This window comes from Saccostrea cucullata, unplaced genomic scaffold (assembly GCF_032062105.1).
Source record: "Saccostrea cucullata isolate Sc308-1 unplaced genomic scaffold, CSIRO_AGI_Scuc_v1 ctg5887, whole genome shotgun sequence".
Lineage (NCBI taxonomy): Eukaryota > Metazoa > Mollusca > Bivalvia > Ostreida > Ostreidae > Saccostrea > Saccostrea cuccullata.
Window position 1 is genome coordinate 8871 of NW_026929228.1, and position 13443 is coordinate 22313.

General features: G+C 33.8%; 1 protein-coding gene across 1 annotated transcript; it reads right to left on the bottom strand.

Moving 5' to 3' along the window:
* Nucleotides 1-11571: 11571 nt before the first annotated feature.
* Nucleotides 11572-13176, bottom strand: LOC134280173 (uncharacterized protein K02A2.6-like). The gene is made up of 3 exons (XM_062762599.1): nt 12916-13176; nt 12131-12854; nt 11572-11906 (listed from the first exon to the last, which is right to left on the bottom strand). The coding sequence occupies exons 1-3, from the start codon at nt 13174-13176 to the stop codon at nt 11572-11574; spliced, it is 1320 nt and encodes a 439-aa protein (XP_062618583.1).
* Between the last annotated feature and the right edge of the window lie 267 nt (nt 13177-13443).

A 13443-nucleotide genomic window follows, 5' to 3' on the forward strand; every position in this document is an offset into this window, starting at 1 on the left:
TACCGGAATTTGACATGTACACAGGGTGTTTAGGTCACATTATTAATATGTATTGGAGGCGTGGCTATCACACGTTAGGTTTGACATCTCTCTCTCTCTCTAGAATTCGAATATGTGTATGTTATATAACAGCGTTGTTAATATCTTTTTTTTTGTGAGGATACACAAAATTAATTTGCTACATTTAAAAATGGCAATCAAACATGCTCCAAGACGTGATTTAGATCAAGATTAGGTTGAAAAATATAATGATTTATATCTTAAAAAGAAATAAACACAAACTTTCATTTACTGATATTTTCTGTGTACTATTGTTTCACAATTCTTAACTAGTCTTCAAAAAACTTTCACTAGTAATTGTTTTTTAATTGAAAATTTCAAAGGGGCTACGAGATTCACTAATACAACCACTAATTCTGAAAGTAAATTAAATATTATCAAAGAGAATCATACTAAAGTTGGCACTTCCAGATACTGTTTAAATGAAAAATGACATGTGATGTTTCTTTCCGAACTTTGCCTGATGTTTTTCATATTTTTTTTAAACACGTTTAACATATCTACTTCATATCACAATTTTCTATTGCCAGGACGTTGAGCATGAATTATATCCTTTTCTGCAGAATACAAATGTTCATCTCTTTAGGTTCCGTGAAGGTATGCGAGTCTTTTATAAAGCGCCAAGGATTTCTGGACATATGGGAAACCAGCGATTGCATGGAAACCAACCTTCGTCCTTGTTGTCTCGGCATCACTAGTCGGAAACTTTATGTTGTTCATTGTCCGACACAGAATATTGATAACCTCGTCGATAGACCTAATCATTTTTTAATGTATAAATTTATCATGAGGGCATATTTAATAGTTTGCCTCTCTCTACCATACGGACAAAAAAATTCGACTTAAATTTTGTTAACATTCCCACTAGGAAACTATTCTTTTGTTTCATTACAATTTTCTGTTTTCATCCCTTCAACAGCTATATTTCAATTTTATCTTCGCTTCTATCTTTTTACTTTCTCTACCCTTATTCATCATGAGTTGACAATTTAACTTTTTTTTTTAAAAAAGGCTTATTGAAATTTGGATTAAACCATCATAAAAATTAATTTTATCATCCTTGTATTTAAATACCTGCAAACAGATGCCTTGGAAATTGTTCATTTATGTTTTCTCCAATCACTCTCTGCTTGCAAGTCAGAAGCAAGAAAGGTGACGTAAAAAAAGTTATTTCGTAGTGTACGACACAACGTGAATATAAGACGCTTTCGTGAAACGCCGAAATTTAGCTACGAACTACATGTATGTCGCACTTAAGGTAAAGATCCATACCACGTAAAATAACGTTATATGACGTTATTCGTCGTTTGTGACGTTATTACGTCAAACGCGTCACTATTTTTCTATCAAAAATGCCTGACGTCGATTTCACTTACCGTAAAAAAAAAGGTAAATTAATTTCCAAATAAAAGGCATAAATATACGATGTTCAGTTATTTTTTTATGATAGTACAATTTAAATTTAGATGATTCGTCAAACCGAAAGTACAACAAAGATCAAACAAACACCACCAAATGTTTTCCCATAGACTTCCATACAAAAGCTGTCACTCATACATATATTGAATTTTGGGCAAATGACCTTTTTGCCGTAAAAAGTTGATATATTGGAAAAAAAAACATACCATGAAAAAATATACCGCAAAAAGCGGCACTTTTACTTTCAATTTCCATTTGTTTACAACAAGGTGAGTTTGACACCAAATGATAAATCTCTAACCAAAGGGCACCCTTCCCTTCAAATTTTTACCTGTAACTCCTATATATCCAAAAGAATACCACAAGTCTTGATATGAGATTTTTATCAACTTTATTTCACTAGTCAGAACATAACAAGTCTTTTCTCTTATTGACCAATCACGCGCCAGCTAGCATTTTCTGCCTCCTCACAACTTTGTGTCCAAAATGTCTGCGCCCATGTATTTGTTTATGTAGGGGCATATCCTACAATTCAACAAAAGTTGTCAATTTAGTATATTTAGAACACATATCCATTGGTTATGAAACTCACCTCTTCTAATATTGGGACTGTCAGTCGTGTTTAAACACCATTGGCTTTACATTTCACACCCCCGTCAATCTACCCACATCTGTGAAACAGAAAAGATGTCTACAAATTGAAGCATTTTTCTATTTTTCTTTCAAACTTTGGAAATGAAATGATTAATCTAGCATATGTTTTGCTTGTTTTTCTTATTATCTCTAAAAATTTCTCAAGATAGGTCATGTTTATCATTCAGGGTAGCAGGTACCCGTTATTAATGAAAAATGAAGAAAATCAGCAGTTTTTGTATGAAAATGCTGAGTTATGGAAAAAGGGAAAACTAATGTAGATAAAATAATCAATGGAAAGAAAGAGAATTATATCTAGTTCAAATGTACATAAGATTACTTAGAATTTTATCAGCAACGGGTTGCAAATGGCAAAAAAGAATCAAATACATCCCCAATGAAAATTTTGTAATTTTGAAGGGGGGTGACCACATTTTAGCCAATTTCCATGAACATTTTATGTAATTGGTGTTAAATATGTATATTCTCATAAAAGGCAAACATATTTATTTGCATATCATTTATTAATATTGACATAATTAATAAATTGATTAAATTCCAAGGGCAGATAAATCATATTGTCTGACTGAATACAGTGCTCAATTGTAAGCAAAGTGCTTAAATAACTGCAGTTCTGAAGAAATTTATTTTCTAATAATCTATAAAAAGTTCTAAATAAATTAATTATTAAGAGATTAACTAGATTTTCTAAGAAAACCATACCTTGGAACTCTTAATGGAAGAAAAGGGATCATCCTCAGAGTGCCCATGTGTTGTTCATTGTAAGGGGGGTGGGTTCATTAATCTCCTCCTTCTTGAGAATGCATCGCTGAAATACATTTTATTTTATTAAAACATACTGATAAATGCATGTAGTAGCTTATATTGTATTTTTTTTATTATTTACATCATCTTTTGAATTTTTTATAAGCATTTGTGATGAAATAGCTTTAAAATAATCATGTTTAAATAGAATTTACTCAGATAATTATTTTAAGAAGTATCTAAGAAATTGAAAAAAATAACTGCAGATAAGTATGACTCTTAGTTGTTCAAATAAACCACAGTTTAAAAGAAATCCTTCATTTTCAAGCATCATTAGAGTACAAAATTACCCCCCCCCCTCCTTTTCTGCAGAAATCAAGCTTAGATATGGCAAGGAGGAGGGATATTCAGACACTTTTTTCATCATTTTTTCAATAATAATTTTGCAAATTTCTTGTTTTTTCAATGTATTTTCTTCTAAAATATATTTTACAGTATTTTAAATTAAATTTCCTACTAGTAATCTCTAAGCTTCACCAAAAGTATAACTTTTATATCAAGCCACACTGATTACATGACTAAAATTGGCTTTGCTGCTGTATTAGGCCCCTTGTTTAAAATCAAAGTAACCTAATTACTTAACAGAAGTCTAATTTTGTTATAAGTTATTCAATCAACTCTGATTAACACAAATTTGAAAGAGGATTAGTCAATCTATTCCAATGTCTGCACTCATAAAATACATGAATTTAAATGAATTTCTCAAACTGCGAGGGGGATATTCATATGTTTTGTGAATTGATGATGCCCATAAATATCAATATTGTATCATCTACAATATTCACAGTAAATTTCAGCATAAATTTAAATTCAAAACTTTTTACATGTACATTTATTGAAAATATGAGAGCTAGAGCAAAAATTTTGCATTTTTTCACCATGTGCAGTCCCCATTGTGAGCCCCAGTTTACCCAAACCCTCTAATTTTTAAACAAATAGTAAAAACTAACTAAAATATGATCTCATTGCCAAAAAAATAGGAACTGATTGATTTTTTGGCTGTAATCAATGTTTATCCATGAAATAATACCTATTCTATAGGACAAACACCACCAAATGTTTTCCCATAGACTTCCATACAAACTTGTGCCCCTGTCACTCATACATATATTGAATTTTGGGCAAATGACCTTTTTGCCGTGAAAGTTCGAGATATTGGAAAACAAAACATGCCAGAAAAAATATACCGTCACGCGGCACTTTTACTTTCAATTTCCATTTGTTTACAACAAGGTGCGTTTGACACCAAATGAAAATCTCTAACCAAAGGGCACCCTTCCCTTCAATTTTTTACCTGTAACTCCTATATATCTCAAAGAATGTCCAAGTCTTGATATGAGATTTTTATCAACTTTATTTCACTAGTCAGATACATAACAAGTCTTTTCTCTTATTGACCAATCACGCGCCAGCTAGCATTTTCTCCTCCGCACAACTTTGGGTGTCCAAAATGTCTGCGCCCATGTATTTGTTTATGTAGGGGTTTTTCCTATAAGATGGCATGGAAGATTCATTGTCTCGAGTACAAGATAACTAAAAGACTATCGACAATCGGGTCGTTTTTTGTCTCTGTAAGTTGAAGAAATACAGAGTGACAAATAAATGGTTCTCTTGTCGAAAGTCATTATCGTTTGCTTACATGTTTGTACAGAGGCTTAGTACATAACCATTTTCGAACCACGTACGGCTCTGAAAGTATTCAGGTACCTAACTACTTTGCTTCAATATTCCGATTTTTATATGTCGTTTTTCTCTTCTCGATTGTTTGAATTAAAATATCGTCCCCTGGGGATTGACTCAGGATTTTGAAAAAAATTATCGAAAACTTTTTTTTTTCAATGTATATATCATACATAAAACAGTTACTGCACAAATATTAATGCTCTGTTATTTGGTATATCCTTGCACTGAAACATAAAATAATTATTGATTAAAAAAAAAAACCCAGAATTTTTCATTTAAGTAGGAAAGGACATTGATACATTGACAAAAAAATTCCTTAATACACATAATATGTGACATATATGCTGAAAATTTGGAAAAATGTTTTAAAGCTAGTGCACAATAATCTTTAGCTATCATTTGTAGTGCTTTGGGTATACAATGTAGTGTATTGCTGCACATGTCATTATACTGACAGGTGTCCTGGGTTCAAAATTCTCTGGAAGTTGAAAAAATACAGAGTATCAAATAAATGGTTCTCTTTTGTCGAAAGTCATTATCGTTTGCTTATATACTTGTACATAGTACATAACCATTTTCGAACCTTTTGGGCCTCTTTTTATATGTTTGCTAGAGCCAATTTCCAAATTGATGATAAAATTACATATTTCTCATCTACGGTATATACAATATGTATAATAAATGAGAAAAACATACATCGACCAGACCAAGGGGTCTATATCCCATGGGGAAGGGGATATTTCTGTCTTCAAGCACCTGAGAGTAGTATAGCAATAGATATCAGTCGCTAATAAGATAATGTGCAATTTTATGCATTACCATGATTACTGTAATGATAGTTAGATTTAAACCCACAAATAACAATATGACAGTAACAAAGAAGGGAATACATGTATAAGATGATAAATAGGAATGCCTATGAGATCATAGAGGGTGATATAAAAAGGAATAAGGAAAAGGATAAAATTTCAATCAGACAATTCACAAAATCAACTCTGTTAGTTAAGCCGAGTGCTTACAATGTTATAATTATACAATTAGGTTGTTTGTGCTCTTTAATCATGCATTAATCATTAAAAAAAAAGATAACCAGTTTCAGTTTAGATTTTATGGATTTATGTCAAGATTTTAGCTTTTTATTTGAATGAAAAATTATTAATACTGTCTCATAAAAGTTATGACAGTGTTTTTTTTTTCAAAAACAAATCAATTTTCCAACATACAGAATTTATTGCATAATTACCTTGACCCTTTGATCACAAAATCAATAAGGGTCTCCCGGAACCACAGAGAGTTGCTGTGTAAAATTTCAATGCAAAGGCTTCTTGAAAGTGTTACAGACAGACAGAAAGACACACGGACAGATGCACAGACCTAAATTTAGTATCCCCACTTTCAGTGAAAGGGGAGACAATTATATCAGTTTTTTTTTTGTTGATGTTAAACTTGGTTTATCAAGATACTTGTTTAAAAAAATAGCATAACTTTCCCAGTGATTATTCAGTTCTTTCTTTTCCTACATAAATAGTTTTTGATATCATATTGAGCTTAATAATATTATACACCTACACATTTATCTATTTTAACATCAATATGCACTAAGCAACACAGTTCCAAAAAGCCAGATAATGTATTGGACCAGCATGCAAAACTTGTATCAAACCATTTTCCCCCAAATGAATGAAGAGTCCTTCCCAAACTTATGAGTTAGGACTTTGTGCTGTGTCATGTAGCATGATAAAAAGCTGGAGAAGAAAAGAAATTTTTTTTTTATTTCATTATTAGAATACAATTTTAAAGAAGTATAATTGAACTGCCTAAACTCCAATACAAGTCAAATTGAACCATCTTGGATGTCTTTTTTAAATGTTTTTATTTTAGGCACAGAGCAACAGAAAAGAGTTTTTTCTTTAAACTAGACCAAGTTCATAATGCATGTATTATTCCTCAGGTACTTTTAATATACAAGTATACATACAAATTAAATATTCAGTACCTGTAATGATGTTCATCAGCTCAGACAATTTCAGGTTCGAGAATCTGTGTCAAAACTCATGGAACAAATGCTTACTGGATCCATATCAAAATATCACTTTAACATAGAACCTTCTATTTACTCAGGGAGTTGTTGACTTGTAAAGCATCATACCAATGACTTTTCATACCAATTTTGCATAGATAGTTTTTCCAAGGAGGGGTCCTGCCATCCAAGGTCACTTTTAGTAAAATTCACTGTTATCTTAGGACTTTCAGTAAGGCAGGATATTCTTGATGTTATGTATTTAGCCTCTAAAATTTACACAGCTTTCATTCATATATGTGGCCGGGATAGAAATTCAGGACATATAAGAAAGTAAGATTACTGGTAAGTTGTCTAATGATTGTCAACAATGATTAAAAGTACGTGATGTTATTAATTTTTTAACCAATGAAAATTTATTTGCCATTTGAAAGACACTAGTGCCGAGAATACTAAAAGTCCAAGGATGGCAGAGAATAATTGTACTGCTAGGTTAAGTATGTACATTTAATAATTCTGCAATGTCCATGGGAACACACACACTCACCACTAGAACCGCCATGAAAATTTCAATCAAAAAGCATCCTATAGAAATTATACTATGGAAAAAGAAAAAAAATATAAGTGCTGATAAAAATTATTGTGTTAGGGTGATTTTGACAGCTCGGTCAGAGTACATAAAACAACTATTTTTTTTTATTGTTTGACTTACTTAACCCTTTTAATTATGAACTCTTTCATATATTAATAAAACCTAATTGATTTTAAAAATAAATAAATTACTTCACATTTTACCAATTAAATGACATAGGTTTAGTAATGATGCCCTCAATGCAATTCTAGTCATCAACTATGGAGCTTGAATTTATTTAACGAATTTGAGTAATGTACGGAAAACCTCGATCATTCAGTGCTAGAGTGTCCCTAGCTTAACAGGTCCAGTCCAAAGACTATTTCTACCTACGTAGGTACTAATAGCTACCTAGGTATTTAAAGCTACCCAAAGTAGCTATTTTTACCTACTTTCTGCTTTACTTGCATTCTGTGGTCAAATGCAGGAACGGCGCAACATGGTGAGCACAAAATTTCTTGATACAGTCACACTGATGATGAATATGACAAAAATTTGGCCAAAAAATGAAAACTTCGTATATTGTCGGTTTTGCATAGAAACTAATGTGCAATTGCCGATTCAGGAAATAATCATTTTTTGGCCAAAATTTTGTCGTATTTATCATTTGTGTAACCGTATCAAAAAATATGGTGTTCACCATGTTGCGCCGTTTGGTCTTTTGGTCGCAAAATGCAGATATTATATAAAGTAGGTAAAAATAGCTACTTTTGGTAGCTTTAAATACCTAGGTAGCTATTAATACCTACATAGGTAGAAATAATCTTTGGACTGTTAATTTTACCTGCTTAAGAAGGGCCATCTCTGCCTTCCAAGGATATGATCGCCTGTAAGCACGGTGTTTTAAACAAACAAACATTACAAAGTGGAAACACTGAACATATTCATCTCCGCGTACATTAATTTGATCTATTTTATATGGTATATGAATAAAAACATGATAAACAACGTTGAACCTTACTTGGACAGGTCCGAGCATTTCCTGAGATCAGAAACCAGACGTTAAAAAGATGTGGCAAACAAACCACTTATTTGTATCTATAGCGAGAAATGTATTACATAGACACAAAAAGTAGTAAAACGTGCCACTTCTCTAAATTTTTAATCAACTAAATCGCATCCAAACTACCCATGTTGAAACTGAAAGTATTTTCTTCTTTCACTTCCGTCACAACGTCACACATGCGCATTAACGGTTTATAGAATATTCCGAAGATTGAACCCGATTACTATTATGCTTGTGAATTGTGAAAACGAATTTTTGGCCGTCTATGCATTAAATATTCAACTTATGATTTAAACCATACTTATTACTGTTCCATTATCGATAGTTTCAAATATTTAAAGCGATTTTTACACCCAAATCCTAAAAGTATAGATGTTAAAAAGATTTTTCAAATTATCATTTTTCAGCAAATTTGGTTTAAAAATGTGAAATTTTCTTGTTTGATGCCACACTGCCCCACTTAATTTTTATGCCATATAAGGGAGAGAACATTGGAAAATAACGTGTTAATTTTAAAAAGAAATCTGTAGTCAGAATATCAAGCAGCAATTTATTTTTACTAGTAATGAACTTTATAATTTTGAGCTAAATATGTTTAATTCGCCCTAGAAAGTAATATTAGGTGGATCAGCAGATTAAAAAATAATTAAACATTTGAACAAGCATATTTTCTCTATAATTCATATGTTTAAAAAAGTCTTTTGCTTTTAATTTTAGAAAGCTAGAATAAATATTTTAATAACTGCATTTCCGTCATTTCACGAGACAATGTCTATTTTTAGTAACAATCATTTCAAAAGGAGGCCCGGTTGACCCCAAAATTTACACTGATCTGGAAAGGACAAATACTCAGTTAAGATTCTGAAAAGTTTCAACAAAATCTGTAGCTCCGTTATATCTATAGGATGGTATGGATCTTTACCTTAAGTACTAAGTACAATTAACGATGCTTTTGCGAAACGATACCCAGGACTTGTGTGAACAGGAAATATCACAGCTATTATTGTCCGGAACTGACACTTGTGTATCAAAATACCTAGAAATGGATGTTCTCCTACAGGATTTTCTGTCTTTTACCGATTTGTCAATATGTCAAGATTTGTTCCATTATAACAGAGGATCTGCCCTTGAGCCATCCCTCCCAGCACAACCAACTTCTTGTTTGTAAACTGTTAATGCATATAAATGAAAATATTTCTGTGTTGATTTATTTATGATTTAATTATAATACATGTAATCACATATTTTATTTACAGCATAAAATTAATTTGAATTTGACGTCTGTGTTTGTTTTAATGACAATATCATGATCCTTATATTTCATGTATAAAAATCTTGTATCTTCAAGTGAACTGGGAGGGCCTGCATGTATGATCCTTTTGATGTGTCGAAGATCATAACCCATTCCTAATGCAATGGTTGAGATCACAAGTCTGATAGGTAAATCGCTGTTGGACAGTCTGTTACCTATTGATGTATTAAAGCTGAAAATATTAAGGGTATTAATCATATGAATTTAAAAAATTGATTATATTCTGTAGTATTTGAAATCTACAATTGTAATAATTGTTAATGATTATATACTGGTATACATATTCTTGTATGAATTATGTGAATATATTTACATCGTGTGGCTGCTGGACATGATATTTTACTCGTGGTAAATCATTAGCGCCTGCACACGTTGATCTAAAGGCTGGACTTAAGACTCTTTGTGCAAGTTCTACTCCATATCCACACCACTGAAGTTTGCAGTAAACAACTCTTACATGAAAATCCTTTTCTTCAGAGTAGAGTTGAAGCAGCAGTGGCTTGAACAAAAAAAAATTATGCCTGTATTGCACCCAGTTGCAGATGGAATCCTCTCCTGGACATTGAATTTTACAATGCCATTTCGCACGGAGGTTGTATTCAATTGAATATAATCTTTCATTCCTAGGAAACTAGCAGTTTCTCTTTGAGAATGCTTGCTAGCTGTTGCTGTCATGTATGGTTCAGACAACGCACGGATAAACAGGAAGTTGAAATCCAACTTGTTTAAAATGAATCCATCTACACGGCATGCCTTAACAAAGTATGTGCTAAAATTTCAAGCATCTGCAACGAGTAGTTGCTGAGAAAACTGAAACGAAAATTTATTATCTATGGTACGGACAGACGCACGAAAAACAGAAAGATGACATTCGATTTGAACAAAAATGAATCCCACCAAATGGCATGCCTCAGCAAAAAATGCTAAAATTTCAAAAATCTGCAATGAGTAGTTGATGAGAACTGCGACCAAAAATTAGTTACGGACAGACAGACGGACAGAGGGGTAAAACAGTATACCCCCCTCACCTTCGGAGCGGGGTATAAAAACGTTCAAGTGTGTCCCAGGTCTTTCATTGCCATTTTTGTTATACTAATATGATGTTCATAATAACTCGTTTGCTTAAAGCAGGTACTTGTCAACTAAACTAAGGAGAGTTGATAACTTATTAAGCAGTTTTTGCATCCTTTTACATGGTAATGATCACTGGACCTCCAAGAATATGTCTTCCCGGCCTCACATGGAGAAAAATTTACGTTGTGTACAGCTCTCACGAAGAGCATTCCTGCAAGATAGTTCGCCACTGATATTGCATAGAATATTAATTGCCTGACTTTGTTTGGGAAGCTGAGTCTTCTTGTGTTCGATCAATGCTTGTTTATATTGGACAGTTTTTACTCATTTAAAATTGGCTTTGCATACGGAACAAAATCGGAATTGCTGAAGATCTTTTTGATGCATTTCAGTCCTTGTGATGTGTATATCTTTCCACATTGATCTCACAGTAGGAGTAGTTTATGAATTTTCTTCTTTTTGCCTAGCGCGTTTATGCCTTTTCAGGTCATATAGCATTGGATAGACAGGCCCCGCCACTACGTTTTTCATTTCGTTTAGGTGTCAGGTAAAGCAATATGTCCTCCTTTCTTTGAAGAAGGGCATTGTAGCACAAACAGACTCAAGATGAGAACTAGTTTATTACAACACGTGCAGCATCATCATGAATAACAAGGAAGATAACTCTATATTTTAACATTTACAAATAACACCAGTATAAGAGTAACTGTTCTTAGATACAGATAATGTCACATCTCCCCTTTTAAGTTAACTGCAAAATGTTTGTTAAAATTGCATTTTATCATTATAATAAAACAGCTCTCAATATTCTTACTTTTTTTTGTTTAACTACAACTAACAAAACTGAACTACAAAACTGAACAATGAATGTACACATCAGATTCAGAAATTCACTTTAACTGTTTGAATTAAGACTCCGTCACCAGCCTGCGAGGTGCTTTGATGACCCGACCACTCGATGTGGTAACACTAGTTTTTTCGTCTCCAGAATTGATAGACGGACCATTGACACGGTTAGAGTTATCACAAAACGAATCACAGTGACCGTTAACAGACTCTTCGGTATCTACTGGTTGTTCTGTGTTCAGTTCTTTCGTTTTGATAAGGTCTCGGCGGTTCCTCCTCACGGTGGTATTCCCTTGTTGTACGAAATACGATCTCGGTGTTTCTGCAGGTCTAACGATTCTTCCTAGTGTTTTGATAGACTGTCCTGTATTCCTAACACGTACTACATCTCCGTTGTCTAGTGGTTTAAGAGGTTTTGAGTTGCGATCGTAAAGAGACTTTTATGCATCTTTAATGTTCTGGAGTTCCTCTCGAACAAGTTCCGAGTTAAATCCCATTGGTCGCAATTTGGATTTGACGGTTGGTACGAGCGTCCTTGTGGTTCGTCCAAATAGAAGCTGTGCTGGTGAAAGTTTCACTCCTGGTATTTCTGAATTCCTCAACTCCATAAGCGCAATATACGGATCCTTGTGGTCATTCTGTGCTTTCCTAAACAGGTTTTTGATGATCTGTACAGCTCTTTAGCCATACCGTTGCTCTGTGGATATCTCGGCGAAGATGTAATATGACGGAAGTCATATTCCTTCGAAAAGTTTTTGAATTCATGGTTTGCGAATTCCGGTCCATTGTCACTAATGAACTCTTCAGGGATTCCTAGTCGAGCAAAAAGTTGCTTCAGAATGTTGATAACGGTGGCGGCTTTCCCATCTTGTAAGCGGTTGACTTCTAATAACTTTGAGAAGTAGTCAACAGTTATCAAGTATCTTGTATTCCCAAAAAACATAATGTTTGCTGCAACTTTCTGCCAAGGACGATTTGGGATCTCGTGTGGTATCATTGGCTCCTTTTGCTGCGCATTTCTGTAGCGGTTGCAAATGTTGCACTGTTCTGTCATGTTCTTCAACTGCATGATTATTCCTGGCCAAAACAATGTTGATTTAGCTCGCTGTATACATTTTTCTTGTCCCAGGTGACTGCTGTGCAGGATTTTCAACATCTGGGGTCTAAGTTGCTCTGGTGTAATGATACGATCTCCTTTTAACAATAAGCTATCAACAATGCTTATCTCATCTCTAAAGTTCCAGTATGGACTAAGTTCGCTGTCTAAATCCTTCCGGTTTGTTGGCCATCCCTGTAGAACTGTGTCCTTCAGTTTCATGAGAACAGGGTCTTTTTTGGTTTCACTCTGAAATAACATCACCTTTTCCTGACTCACAGGAATAGTCTCTATCACATGAACTTCATACTGTTTCCTCCTGCTCCTCAGCTGGATCTGATCCTGTCGATCTCGACAATGTGTCCGCAATGTAGAGTTCCTTGCCAGCTTTGTATTTCACCACTAAGTCATGTTGCTGAACTTTCAACATCATGCGTTGAAGTCGTGGAGGTGCACTCGACAATGATTTTTTAAACAGGCTCTCTAGTGGTTTGTGGTCTGTTTCCACTAACACTGTTTTACCATACACATACTCATTGAATTTCTGTAGTCCATACACGATTCCAAGCATCTCTTTTTCGATTTGTGCCTAGTTTCTCTCAGGTGTATTCAGGGCTCTCGATGCATAAGCCACAGGTTGCTCCTTCTGCATGATGCACGCACCAAGTCCATATGACGTGGCATCGACGGAAAGTTTGACATCCTCATTAACGTCGAAATATTTCAATGTCGGCGTGGACGTTATTGCTCCCTTTAGATCATTACAGGCTTTTTCTTGTTCGCCATTCCAGTGCCATGCGACGTCAATTTCTAGCAACTGTCTGAGTAATTGATTCCT